A 12,967-nucleotide genomic window follows, 5' to 3' on the forward strand; every position below is an offset into this window, starting at 1 on the left:
TCGTCAAACCGTCTTAGCCAGAAGAATGCTCACGGAAGTGCCGTCTAGAACTACAGTATAATTGTCCTTTATAGGCTACAAATAACAAGCATTTTCTTCTGTCAAGGTCTTCTTCATATTGTGACGTGTGTCTGCAGCCGAGCTGTCGTCATGCCTCTTTGCATCTGCCTGGTCTGCCAGTCGTTGTTCCCCGTCTCCAGACTCAGAATTCATCTGAACGATCCAGTACACATCAAACGCACTCTGGTGAGTCCCTTGATTCCCTGGGGCCACCCTGAAGTAGTCAATGTCCTTGACTAACTGACTGACTATTAAACTATTTTGTGATATTTCGTTTCACCAATGTTTCATAGCTAGGCCAACTGCCCCTTCATATACTGTACAGAATGTAATTTACATAATTTCATAACCATAGATTCACTCACTTGCACGCCCTCTCTCGTGAGCATCAATTCAGCTAACTTGCACAAGCAGTTGCATACGTCTTTCACTGTTCTTTAATAAAAGTCGGTATTCTTACTTCATTTGCATCTGTTGGCTTTGTGCAAGTGATAGTGGATGGAGTTGAAGTGATCAACAAACTATACTATAAAAACTGGTCAAACATTGTACAAATTGTCATTAATATAGGAGAGAGGAAAAAGATTTGAAAATGGGCGATATACAAGCTTGTAAAGCTGCCATTTTCAAATGTAATGCCTCAACTCCTATAATTTCAGCTTAAGTCCTTATCAGGGTGGGGGGTTCCCAGTTCAAATATGATTATATGATTAACCCCTGACATACTGCACCACAAACCGAGCGTGGACTTTCTATTTCATTTGTTGTCATTGTAGTGGGATAATAACACCACCATGGCTCTTTCTATTTGTTCTCTCTGATTCAATGTGTGCTGTAGATGCACAAGAATTCTGCATGGGGGTTGTTACCTTTTGCCTGGAAGGGAAACACGATTAAGGAGCTCCTAACATCCATGGCCTGGGAGGAGGAGAGGGCTCAAGGACCTGAACACAAGATGCTCAAGGTAAAATGGCACAATAGTGCAACCTTACATGAGAATCAATTACTTTCAACTTGACACCTTCATGTTTTACCCTTTACAGTTAATTGATGTTCCCAAAAGGGTTTTCAGCATGTTCAGTGACGACTACCAGCATGGTGAGTACAGGCCTTGTCATCAAAACATATTGGAGCTTCTGAGGAACAACCCCCACCCCATTGTCTTCACTCATTAAAACCAGGAAAGCATCTGTGTCATTTTACCTTTTAGCCATATTTGAAACTTTGGATGTTAAGGTCGCCACTGACGGCGATCTCTGTCAATTCATATCCAACGCTTGAGCGCCATTGACGGCGATCTCTGTCAATTGGTGTTTTCATTTTTTTTTATTGCGACTGTAGAGAACAAGTTTACTATGAAACCCGACAGATCCTGTCTGTAGAGTGGGGTAACGCCTCAATGTCAATAGCTGACCTGTTGTGACATCACATTGTTGACTCGGTGACCAAGGCAGCTTAACGCCTCACTGTCTATAGCTGACCTGTTGTGACTCAATGCAGTGGCGGCTGGTCATTTTTGTGGCTAGCGACAGGGGGACGCTAGCCACGCTATAAAACAATAAATAAACTCAAGCAAATATGCACCAAGCCTAAGGTATCATCACTGTATAACCCCCAATTAATTGTATTACTGCAGTCTTGTAAATACATGATGATGACATTCATTGGAAGGCTTTTCTTTTGTAAATAAAATACAAAATACAGTATTTTCTGGACTATAAGGCGCACCTGACTATAAGGCGCACTGTCAATGAATGGTCTATTTTCAAACTGTTTTCATATATAAGGCGCACCTGACTATAAGGCGCACATAATAGACGCTACCGTTGCGTTATGCATCCAACAGATGGAGCTGTGCTAAAGGGAATGTCAATGTCAATGAATGATCCATATATAAGGCGCACTGGACTATAAGGCGCACTGTAGTTTTTTGAGAAAATTAAAGGCTTTTAAGTGCGCCTTATAGTCCGGAAAATACGGTACACACATAATGCATACATTACTATTACTATTTACTATTTACTACAATTTTACTGTTGTCGGCTCTGGCCGTAAGAGGTGGCTTAGAGCAAGTCAAACTTACAATCATGGGTAACTATCGGCTCCATCTGTCACTGGAGTCACTCAGCTTGCTATAAGTATGTCCCCTTAATGTTGTACTGTACTGTTTTGTATTGTAATGTATTGTATGTTTTGTATGTTTTGTAAGGATAGCCTTACCATCACTTTTGTACAGCCTGCCCAGGGACTACAGATGAAAATTAGCTCATGGCTAAATCTGGCTCATTTACATTGAGGTGAAAACTGACATGTTGATCAATGTGCTTTGTCTCTGACAAATACATAAATAAAAACATCATAATAAACAAAACGTGCCTTCATAACCTGAGAGAACCTGGCATAAAATTAACCCTCAAAGCCATGACTCTTCCTCGACCCCAAAAATGTATTTTTTAAACCATTATTATTATTATTATTGTTATTATTATTATTATTGCTCTAACAGAAGCAAAGATCTGGGGACTGGTGTAATAGTGGTTTATTGTCGACGGCCATTTTTTTAAACGGCAATGTAAACAAAATGAAGGGTGGTCTAACTTGTCTCTTTGGATACTTTGTTTCCTATGGCCCCAAGGTACTTCCATACCAAAGGGGGCCTTTGTATCATGACTTGGAAGTCAAATGTTGCTTATCCACTGTTAATAGGTTAAAATGCTTCTTTGACAGTCTGCAGGATTCTTAATGAGCACTTCAGCTTGAAGACGTCTGAAGGTTAGTGATTTCAATATAACAGGTTGTGTGCTTGCCTCCCGTTCATTTATCTAAATAATGTTTTGTAATGACGTGTTTTGTGTGTACACATTTAGTTCCAAAGATGGCCACACTCACATATCCTCAGCTGGGTGAGTACCACTGCAACCACTCTAGTATTATAAACAGTATATATTATATTTGTCCCCACCACTAATTAACAACAAAGCTCATGGAGTCACTGTAAGCATGAATAGGCTCTTTTTGAACACCCTGGACAGATTTTAAGTTGCTTGATTCAGTATTTAAGCCTCATTCACACTACAGATATATAGTTGAACGTTTTGCTTGGTAATTCAATGTAATCTCAATGGAAACCAGCTTTAAAGATACAGGAGACGCTCAAGACAAAGCTTTGAAAGCTTTAAAGCTGGTTTCCATTGAGATTACATTGAATTACCAAGTTCAACTATATATCTGTAGTGTGAATGCAGCTATAGATATTTAATATGCATCAGACACACCCCCTTCCTATACAAACCCATTGTAACTTCTAACTCCATTTTAACCATCATAGATTCATTGAAAACACCCTGCTGATGTCCTCCTAATACATGAGCTGGCCGTGTTTTTTCGTGAATTCTTTTAATTTATTTTTTAATGTATTCTTTTGGGTAATATATTTATATTTACTGTATATATAGAGAGAGTATTGTATGATGTCCGCTCCCATTGACTTTTCATTCCCATCCCGTCCCAAGTACATTTAAAAAAGAAATTACTCCCATCCCACGGGAATCCTGAGTCCACAATTTAAGAAATACTGGTCTCGATTGTTGTTGTCCAATTGTCTCTGTACATGTCTTCTTTCCCTACCAGGTGCTTTAAGGCAGGGGTTTTCAAAGTGGGTGACGGGGCACCCTGGGGTGCCGTGACGGCACTCCAGGGGTGCCGCGAGATAATTTGATAATAGTTGGAATTTATTAGGACACTTGAAAAAATATTTTGTATCAACTTGAAGTAAAGTTATTTTCAGTCTTTAACCAAATGGCTATTATCTCAACATTTTCCTCGCAACATAATCACTAAAATATCGTCACTGTCAGGCAGAAACCTCGTATCTCAAGTTTCAAATGTGTACGTCTTTTGGCAAAGCAAAGCCCTGCTTTATCATACATGACTGTCGCACAAAACTAGTGAAAACAGTCGATCTACAAGCACACAACGCCAGTACATTTTATAGATGATAAATACAAAACGGTTTTGGACATGGTTTCCACCCGACAACGACGATATGCTATAAATATAAGGTGCTGGGAGTGAAAATAATAATGTAGGGGTGCCTCGAATTAAAACATTTTTTATGGGGTGCCCTGAGACAGAAAAGTTTGGGAATCCCTGCTTTAAGGAACACTGGTCTCGATTGTTGTTGTCCAATTGTCTCTGTACATGTCTTCTTTCCCTACCAGGTGTGCAGTTTCTAGTTCGACACAAATCTGACTTTGGACCATGGAGATCCTTATGTTTACTCTGTGAGAAGACCCTGGACGAATGTGAATCCCACGTATACAGTTTTGAACATGTCAGAAACTTTCTGGTGAGAACATACTACAGGGTCATGAAATTCCTGGAAATATTTTGAAATTAGAAAAAAAAAAAGTACTGGAAAAGTTTGGGAATATTTGTCAAGGGTCCTGGAAGGTCCTCGAAAAAATAGCTATGCATTGTCTTTGGTTATTGATTTTGTTAATACCTCTGAAATGACAAATTAAACATTGGCCAAATTGTCAAAATAGCAGATCTACATGCTCACAACGCCTCGCAACGTGAGGCGTTGTGAGCATGTAGATCGGCTATTTTCACAATAGAACCGTGTTATACAAAATTCCTCAACTCCTAGTGCTCGTCAGGGTGGGGGGGGGGGAGTCCCCAGTTAAAACATGATTATTTCGGGGATCACGGCCTGAAAATGTTGAGAACCACTGGCAATACACTACCTGTCTTTGGTCATTGCACATAGGAGTAAACGACCTGTTATTGAGCTGAATTATTGTTATATAGTCCTGGAAATTGGGTTAAATATTCTGGAAAAGTTTTGGAAATTATTTGTTAAATATTTGTGGGAACCCTGATACTAAATAACTCCCTCAAAATGACAGCACAGTCTCATTTTGTAACAATTGGTGCGAGGTGCATTTCCACAATGTTTTTATCGATTGCTTGATTGATTGATTGACTTATAGTAGGCAATCATTTTTTACCCTTGTTTCCACCCAATATGGACTGGAGTTATGCCAACACTGCCCCAATTACGCAATGTTAACATGTGCTGAAATCAGTTGTCAAATGCTTTCACATGGCCCCTAGCTGTGATCAATATGAACAAACACAGTGAAATGGAGCATGGTGTATAAAACACATGTGTGGAGGTTAGGTGGTCACTTGAGGTGTGGAAGAAGATCGATTCTATAAACTTGCAGTCCCAAATCAATCCTTCATTCTGTTTGACTGAATCCTGTGTGTGTGTGTGTGTGTGTGTGTGTGTGTGTGTGTGTGTGTGTGTGTGTGTGTGTGTGTGTGTGTGTGTGTGCGTGTGCGTGTGCGTGTGTGTGTTGCAGGATAAAGCCCATCCAGGCTCACTGGATTCTGAAGCAATGAAAAACCCTGACCTGTTGCTGGACTTGGCAAAGCAGGCTGCAGAAATCCACCCTACTGGTCATATACAGGTACACTCTATAGCAGGGGTCCTCAATAGGCGGACCGCGGTTCTGAGAAATCTCTGCACAGTTGTTTAATTTGCAAGCCCACAAAGTGTTGCGGATGCAAAGCGATGTGGGCTTGTAGATCAATGGTTTTCCTTCCCTCTGACGCAGTCTGCTCTCCTACTCTATTCATCAATTGCACACCAATTATAGTCTAGTCTACACATCAACTACACTCTTCTAGAACATGAATGAAACGCAGCAATCTGTTCCATTTCAACATACACTGATTCTCTCTATTTTCTATCTGACAGGAAGTGACCCTGAGCGTCCCCATCCTTCAATCTACCTATAGAAGCGGTGAGTGTGGTTATGGGAGAGAAGGTTGTCAGATTGACTCCTGCTGTTTGTGTTCAAAACATGGCTTAACTGATACAAATACTCAGTAGATCAGATCACAGACCTTCATCATGGTGGCACCTTATCTAGAAGGAGTTGCAGACCTTCTAGCACCATGTCCCCCTTTTGGCCAATAGTTCTTCCTGGGTGGTACATTTCAGACGTTATACACATTTATGTGAAATCGTACACCCTCTTCCGGGGCTCCTAATATTGGTAGTTTGAATCAAAGTAATGGTAACATTAGTGATATAATTTAATACAAAGTTTGAGATGCACTGCCCTAGCCTAGAGTGTGTCTGATGGTGTGCAATAATTATATCAATCAACTATATCATTATATATAGGTCAGAAAGGCTAAATCGGACTATTATTGATCTACCTTGGCTATAAGTTAACACAAGGTAAAGCAGCTAGTTTTTGGAAAGTTGTTAAGTATTTAAAAGCCAGACCTGCCTCCTCTCTCCTGCCACAAATCAATGGTGAAAGGTTGGGGTTGTTGTTATTAATAAATCTGATATTTGTAATGCTCATCATCATTTTATACTTTCGGGTCATCTTTTTGACTGGCAGTCTGTCGACCTAGCCCCCTCAGATCTTGGCTGGGAAGCTAATGACAACATCCCGATCAACTTTTCCCCGCCAGGTTTTTCGTTTAGACCTGTAACGCATTCTGAGCTTTTAAATGCACTCATTAAGATGGTAATCAGGGTAATTTAAATAATTATTGGCCTATATCTAATTTGTGCGGTCTTGCCAAGATCCTTGAATCTCTGTTTAGTTCCCATTGTGCATTTCTGAACACACACAACTCACTTCAACCTCAACAATCTGATTTCAGACCAGGTCATAGCAGCTACAACGCTGGTCACAAACAATAGTCTAGAGTAGGGGTTTTCAAAGTGGGTGACGGGGCACCCTGGGGTGCCGCGACGGCAGTCCAGGGGTGCCGCGAGATGATTTGATCAAATTTGGAATTCATTTGGACACTTGAAGAAATATTTAGTATCATTTTAAACTTGAACTACAAAGTTATTTTTGGTCAGTTCTAACCAAAATGGCTATTATCTCAACGTTTTCCTCACAACATAATCACTAAAATATCATTACTGTCAGGCAGAAACCTTGTAGCTTCATCATATAAGACCGTCGCACAAAACTAGTGAAAACAGCCGATCTACAAGCACACAACGCCTCGCGATGCGAGGCGTTGTGTGCTTGTAGATCGGCTGTTTTCACTAGTTTAGTACAATCTATAGATGATAAATACTATGCAAGGGTGACTCAGATTAAAAATATATTTATGGGGTGCCCTGAGACAAAAAAGTTTGGGAACCCCTGGTCTAGAGTAGACGTTCTGGATAAACACAAACACTGTGCAGCCATTTTTATTGGCCTCTCTATGGCTTTTGACACCGTGTACTAGGGCATTCACCAAATATACGAATATTCGAATATCAAAGTCACTATTCGACGTTGTTCACCGAAGCCGAATATTTATTTTTTTCTCTTTAAAGATAATATATATAGTTTATAAAGCTTGGCTAGATAGGAAGTCATAAGAATGAGTTGTCGATGCCCCTGGTGGATGGATTTGTTAATGCTCTATACCAGGGTTCTCAAACCTTTTTAGGCTGTGACCCCCCAAATAAACATATTTGAACCAGGGACCCCCACCCTGACAAGCACTTGGAAGTGTAGGTATTACATTTAATGTGACTCGGTTCCGCAGATAAATATTGTGAAAATAGCAGATCTACTGAGCATGTAGATCGGCTGTTTTCACAATGTTCGCCTCTTGCTTACTTAATATTTGACAGTTTGGCCAGTTTGGCCAGTCCTGTCGAATATTCGACTATTTGAATACATTGAGGTCGAATAATTCGAATACTAAAAATCACTATTTGTGAATTCGTGAATACCATCATATCCTACTACAGAAGCTATCCTCCTTTGGCTTGGATGACCTTTCTGTCAGATGGTTTTCAAACTATTTGACGGGGAGAACCAGGCCGTTCACTCATAATAAATAAAGGTGTTCCGCAGGGTTCAATTTTAGGCCCCCTTTTATTCACTCTTTACATGAATAATATTGCACTTCCCTCCTTGCACTGTGATGTCCATTTTTATGAGGATGACACAATTCTATATAGTATTGGACCAACTGTTGAAGTGACCACTGCAACTTTGCAGACTGCCTTCAAATAGGTTCCAACTTGCTCTATTTAGGCTTAAACTAGTTCTGAACTCAAACAAAACAAAATGTATGTTATTTACCAGATCTATGTATCTCTATATTCACGCTTAAAGGCGAACAAATTGAACTAGTTACATCTTACAAATATCTGGGCATTTGGCTAGATCATAAGCTTTCATTTAAAGTCCATGTAGAGCACCTAAACAGAAAATTAAGAGGACAAATTGGGTTCCTCTACAGAAATTAACCTCGCCCGGTGATCGTTAACTCATCTGCTGCCATTTAACAATACCTTCGTACTCCAATCCTGCCATGAGTCTCCATAGACTTCCATGTAATCAGTAGTGCACGGATAATGCACACCCATGCCTAGATCATGCACCACGTGTGTCCACATTGCTCACAGCTTTCAAACAAAAAAATCAGAATGGAAATCCGTTCAGGCATTCATGAGTTAACAGCCACTATGTTTTCCTATAATGTAAACAAAAATGGCTGCCATGCTTGAAAGATGGGGTTGCTATGGGGGTTAAACATGCGATTTCGCGATCGCTATCATGCCTACTATCGTTTTTGGGGTTCCTCGTTTTTGGCAGCAAATGAGTTAACAACGGGCAGTTTGATCCGGTCTAGGCGGAAACCACAAGCCGATTTTGGTTCCTTCCGTTTGTTTCCCCAATCCCTATTAAAATGCTCGAGCAGACCAGTGTAGTCTTGCCAGTCGCTACGAATTGGAATAAAAGATAAATATCCCAAACACATTTTTCAAAAGCAAAACTCCTCCGCACCAAGGAGTTTATTAGGTAGGCCCTAAAAGTATGTCCTTGAGTGCAGGGGAATTATTTTGGGTTTAAACTGAATCCGGTTTGATAGTTCCGGCAAATTGTAGTCCTTTGAGTACTACAACATGATGCAAACCTCGAAAAGTGAAGTGATCCCAGACTATACAGAAATAGGTCTTGTTTTTCTCTGATTAGTAGAAAGACAATTGTTCAGTCTGTATAATGTCTGTTTTTGATTATGGTGATGTGCTGTACATGCATGCCTCACTCGCCACACTGAAGCCTCTTGATGTTGCATATCACTGGCGATGGTTATCTTACCCATCATTGCGTGTTATCTGAAAAAGTGAGTTGGTCATCTCTCGCAGTTCGCATTTATTTATAAGGCCTTGGGTGGTAAGCTTCCTGTGTCCTCGCTTTTAGATCCAAAAGTCAGAAGGCAGAAACCGTGAAAATTTGCACCTAGGGGTATTTTTGTGCGCTGAATTCAAAAATGGACGGATCCAAGCACTTTTCACTTATAGTCCATGGGCCAGACGGGTTGTCGGTATCAAAAAGGTGGCAAAGGTTATCATGCATTTTTGAAAAGCTCTATATCTGTAGATTATATTTTGGTATGATAACCCTTTCTTAGACACAGCTAAATTGGTGTTATCAGCCTCTAGAGCTGGTGTCCCATTAACTTTACATTACAGGAAAAAAGGTAAAAAAAAAAATGATCTGCTTTTAGTAGCATAAGAGGGGTCAAACTAGGGGGTTTTCATGATGCCGAATCCATTGCAAGCATCTGTTTTGCACAAAAAACATTCCTTGGGCTACAAATGGCCTCAGAAGACGATGCATGTATGGGTGTGCATTCATGTTAGTTGGAGGCCTTAGGGTTTTATTTCTCATGCTAATCAGTCTAAAAGCGCCAAATTTTGCACAGATGTAGCCCAGGGCATGCTCTAATGATTTAGCTAGGGCGCCCGAGTCGGTGACCTTCGGGCTCCAGAAAACATCCACAAAACTCTGAAAAGTGATGACTCATCACTTTTCATCACTAAACCATTGTTTTTTCTGGAGCTGTGGCGACTCCGAAGGTCACCGACTCGGGCGCCCTAGCTAAATCATTAGAGCATGCCCTGGGCTACATCTGTGCAAAATGTGGCGCTTTTAGACTGATTAGCACGAGAAATAAAACCCTAAGGCCTCTGACTAACATGAATGCACACCCATACATGCATCGTTTTCTGAGGCCATTTATAGCCCAAGGAATGTTTTTTTGTGCAAAACAAATGCTTGCAATGGATTCGGCATCATGACAAACCCCTAGTTTGACCCCTCTTATGCTACTAAAAGCAGATAATTCTTTTGCTTTTTTTCCCCTGTAATGTAAAGTTAATGGGACACCAACTCCAGCGGCTGATAACACCAATTTAGCTGTGTCTAAGAAAGGGTTATCATACCAAAATATAATCTACAGATATAGAGCTTTTCAAAAATGCATGGTAACCTTTGCCACCTTTTTGATACCGACAACCCGTCTGGCCCATGGACTATTACCATACAGGGAAAAAGACCCCCCCAAAAATCCTCTTTAAGTAGCATGTGAGGGGTCTATTTAGGGGGTTTTCATGATTCTGAATCCATTCCAAGCATTTGTTTTGCACAAAAAACATTCCTTGTGCTAGAAATGGACCCCACAAAACTATGGTTTAGTGATGAGTCATCACTTTTCACAGTTTTGTAGGGTCCGCTTTTAGCCCGAGGAATGTTTTTCGTGCAGAACAAATGCTTGCAATGGAATCATGACAATCCCCTTGATAGACCCCTCACATGCTACTTAAAGAAGATATATATATATTTTTTTTCCCTAGCATGGTAAGTGAATTAGAGCCACCAGATCCCATGGGAAAAGTGCTTGGATCCGTCAATTTTTTAATTCGGCGCACAAAAATACCCCCAGGCGCAAATTTTCACACTTTCTGCCGGAAGTGAACACATTAGCCTATTTTTGTTACATATTTCTCCCACTAAATTACCTGTCCTCATATGAACAGTGAGAAAGGAAAGACTGCCTTCATGTATTATGCTCCACATAAATGGGACAAACTTTAGGACTCGCTGAAATTGTTTCGGCTGGCCTCAACAGAGACATTAAAAGTGCTTCTTGAAGGCACACTACACAGTGGCTGTTCCTGCTTCGTTTAATATATATATTTTTTTGCATCTGTAACAGTGTACTATGATTTGATTGCCTGTTGTATTATTGTGTTATTTGTCATTGCTTGTGTTGTGTCATATGCTGCGATCAGGGTGTCTTCGAAAAAGAGAGCTTGCTCTCAATGTGCTCCCCTGAATAAATAAAGAAAGAAAGATATAATTTATTTACACATGTCTGTTCCAGCTGTCCTAACACTGCAAAGGAAAAAGGAGTTCATGGGTGAAGGAAACCTTATTCCTGTTTTACCAGTGGGAGAGAAATTGGGTAAGCCAAGTCAAATGTTTTGGTCCGTATGTACATATTGATTGAAATGTACAGAGCTCAAGTGATAATATTCACCATGCAGCTGCAAGTCTTTCTTTGTTTAAAAAAAAAAAAAAAAAAACTTTTAACTTGTGTTGTTTCTCAGTCCCTACAGAAGCTCTGAAGGAGACTGATCGTGTCTTTGGGAGCGACACAAGTCCTGAAATTACCAAAAAGCTTGGGGGACAGGCTAACAAAGAACGTCCAGATGTGAAGGATCCCACCCCACAGCCTCCAGATGTGAAGGATCCCACTCCACAGCCTCCAGATGTGAAGGATGCCACTCCACAGCCCATTCCAGTGGAAAAGGAAGCAGTGCTTGAGAAAGATTCACATGTCCATAAACCTGGTGATATGAAGGGTCCCACTCAGAACACCTCTGTGGAGCGTAGAGCAGACAAAGAGACTCTGAAACAAAGTACAGAAGGACAAAAGACAGAAAAAGACCAAGCGACAGGCCAGCCTTTTAAGTTTCAATGGTTAAGGGTGATTTCCAAGAGTCAGAAGGCCACCCACGAAAGAGAGGATGATGCAGGTGAAGAGGCCCGAACAGAAGCCACCTCAGTGGTCGGGAGGGACACCGAAACGGAGTGCAGGACCATTCGAGTGGAAAAGGAAGCAGTGCCTGAGAAAGAATCTCATGTCCTTAAACCTGATGAGAAGATGTGTCCCACTCAGAATTCCCCCGTGGAACATAGAGCAGATTCCACCAGTGTGGACAGAGACACTCTGAAACAAAGTAGAGAAGAACAAAGGACTGAAAAAAAAGAAACCCGAAAGGGTGATGTGGGGGAAGAGGACATCACGCCAAGGGTCAGGAAAGGCAGCCAAGCCGAAATGGAGAACAGGACATCGGAGAAAAGGCGGAGGAGCGAACACGCCAGGCCAGAGGTGGCGGGTAAAAGACAACGACTCTGTGATGCGGAGGAAAGGGAAGAGAAGATCCAGAAGTCATCCAGAGAAGAAGGAGGCCAAACAGCGGAGGCTTTGAGTGATGTGGCAGCGGAGACAAAAACACCTGATCAATGTGTAGATCATGAAGGTGTGTATCTGCTGAGATATTTAATTCCTCATCAGTTGGTCTATTCCAGTGTTTCTCAACCACTGTGCCTGGGGACCTTTGGTGTGCCCCTGAGAAGGGTCAAGTGTGCCCCTTGAAACTGCTTGAAAGCCAGTATTGTATTTTCTAATTTAAAAACTGATTTAAATTGTGCAACAGCCTTGTATGATGAAGCCGGGCTTTACTTTGCGAAGAAATGTACAAATTTGAAACTTGGGAGATACAAGGTTTCTTCCCAACAGTGACGATATTTACACGCCCGTATTGTGTTGGTGTGTGTGCCCATGGATTCTTGGGACATGAAAAGTGTGCCCATGCAGAAAAAAGGTTGAGAAACACTGGTCTACTCTGCAGTGTTGTTTTTGACGGCAAATTTTGATTTAGTTTTAGTCATAGTCTTTTGAATAAAATATCATTTAGTTTTAGTCATAATTTAATCACCTGAAAAGTTTTAGTTTTAGTCTAGTTTTAGTCGACTAAATATAAGACTAAATCTACAGTTGATTT

The 12,967-nt window shown here is 40.9% G+C and overlaps 2 protein-coding genes across 8 annotated transcripts in view; one reads left to right on the forward strand and one right to left on the reverse strand.

Annotated features, from left to right (window-relative positions):
* Positions 1 to 12,967, reverse strand: part of LOC308293363 (uncharacterized protein) — a 525,181-nt gene that overhangs the window by 259,988 nt on the left and 252,226 nt on the right. The window lies entirely within an intron of this gene.
* The window catches only part of LOC308293361 (uncharacterized protein), a 196,317-nt gene that overhangs the window by 148,213 nt on the left and 35,137 nt on the right, over positions 1 to 12,967 (forward strand). For 6 of the 7 annotated variants that reach the window (XM_080735840.1, XM_080735834.1, XM_080735838.1 and 3 more), the window contains 10 exons: positions 107 to 246; positions 899 to 1,024; positions 1,104 to 1,158; positions 2,788 to 2,832; positions 2,928 to 2,963; positions 4,281 to 4,408; positions 5,430 to 5,537; positions 5,828 to 5,873; positions 11,281 to 11,361; positions 11,507 to 12,442. In XM_080735840.1, the coding sequence (XP_080591966.1) occupies positions 107 to 246; positions 899 to 1,024; positions 1,104 to 1,158; positions 2,788 to 2,832; positions 2,928 to 2,963; positions 4,281 to 4,408; positions 5,430 to 5,537; positions 5,828 to 5,873; positions 11,281 to 11,361; positions 11,507 to 12,442 (1,701 nt within the window). The remainder of the gene's footprint in view (positions 1 to 106; positions 247 to 898; positions 1,025 to 1,103; positions 1,159 to 2,787; positions 2,833 to 2,927; positions 2,964 to 4,280; positions 4,409 to 5,429; positions 5,538 to 5,827; positions 5,874 to 11,280; positions 11,362 to 11,506; positions 12,443 to 12,967) is intronic. The other variant, XM_080735837.1, reaches the window with a different exon arrangement.

This window comes from Nannobrachium achirus (genome assembly GCF_963921795.1).
Source record: "Nannobrachium achirus genome assembly, chromosome: 10".
In the NCBI taxonomy this organism is placed as follows: domain Eukaryota; kingdom Metazoa; phylum Chordata; class Actinopteri; order Myctophiformes; family Myctophidae; genus Nannobrachium; species Nannobrachium achirus.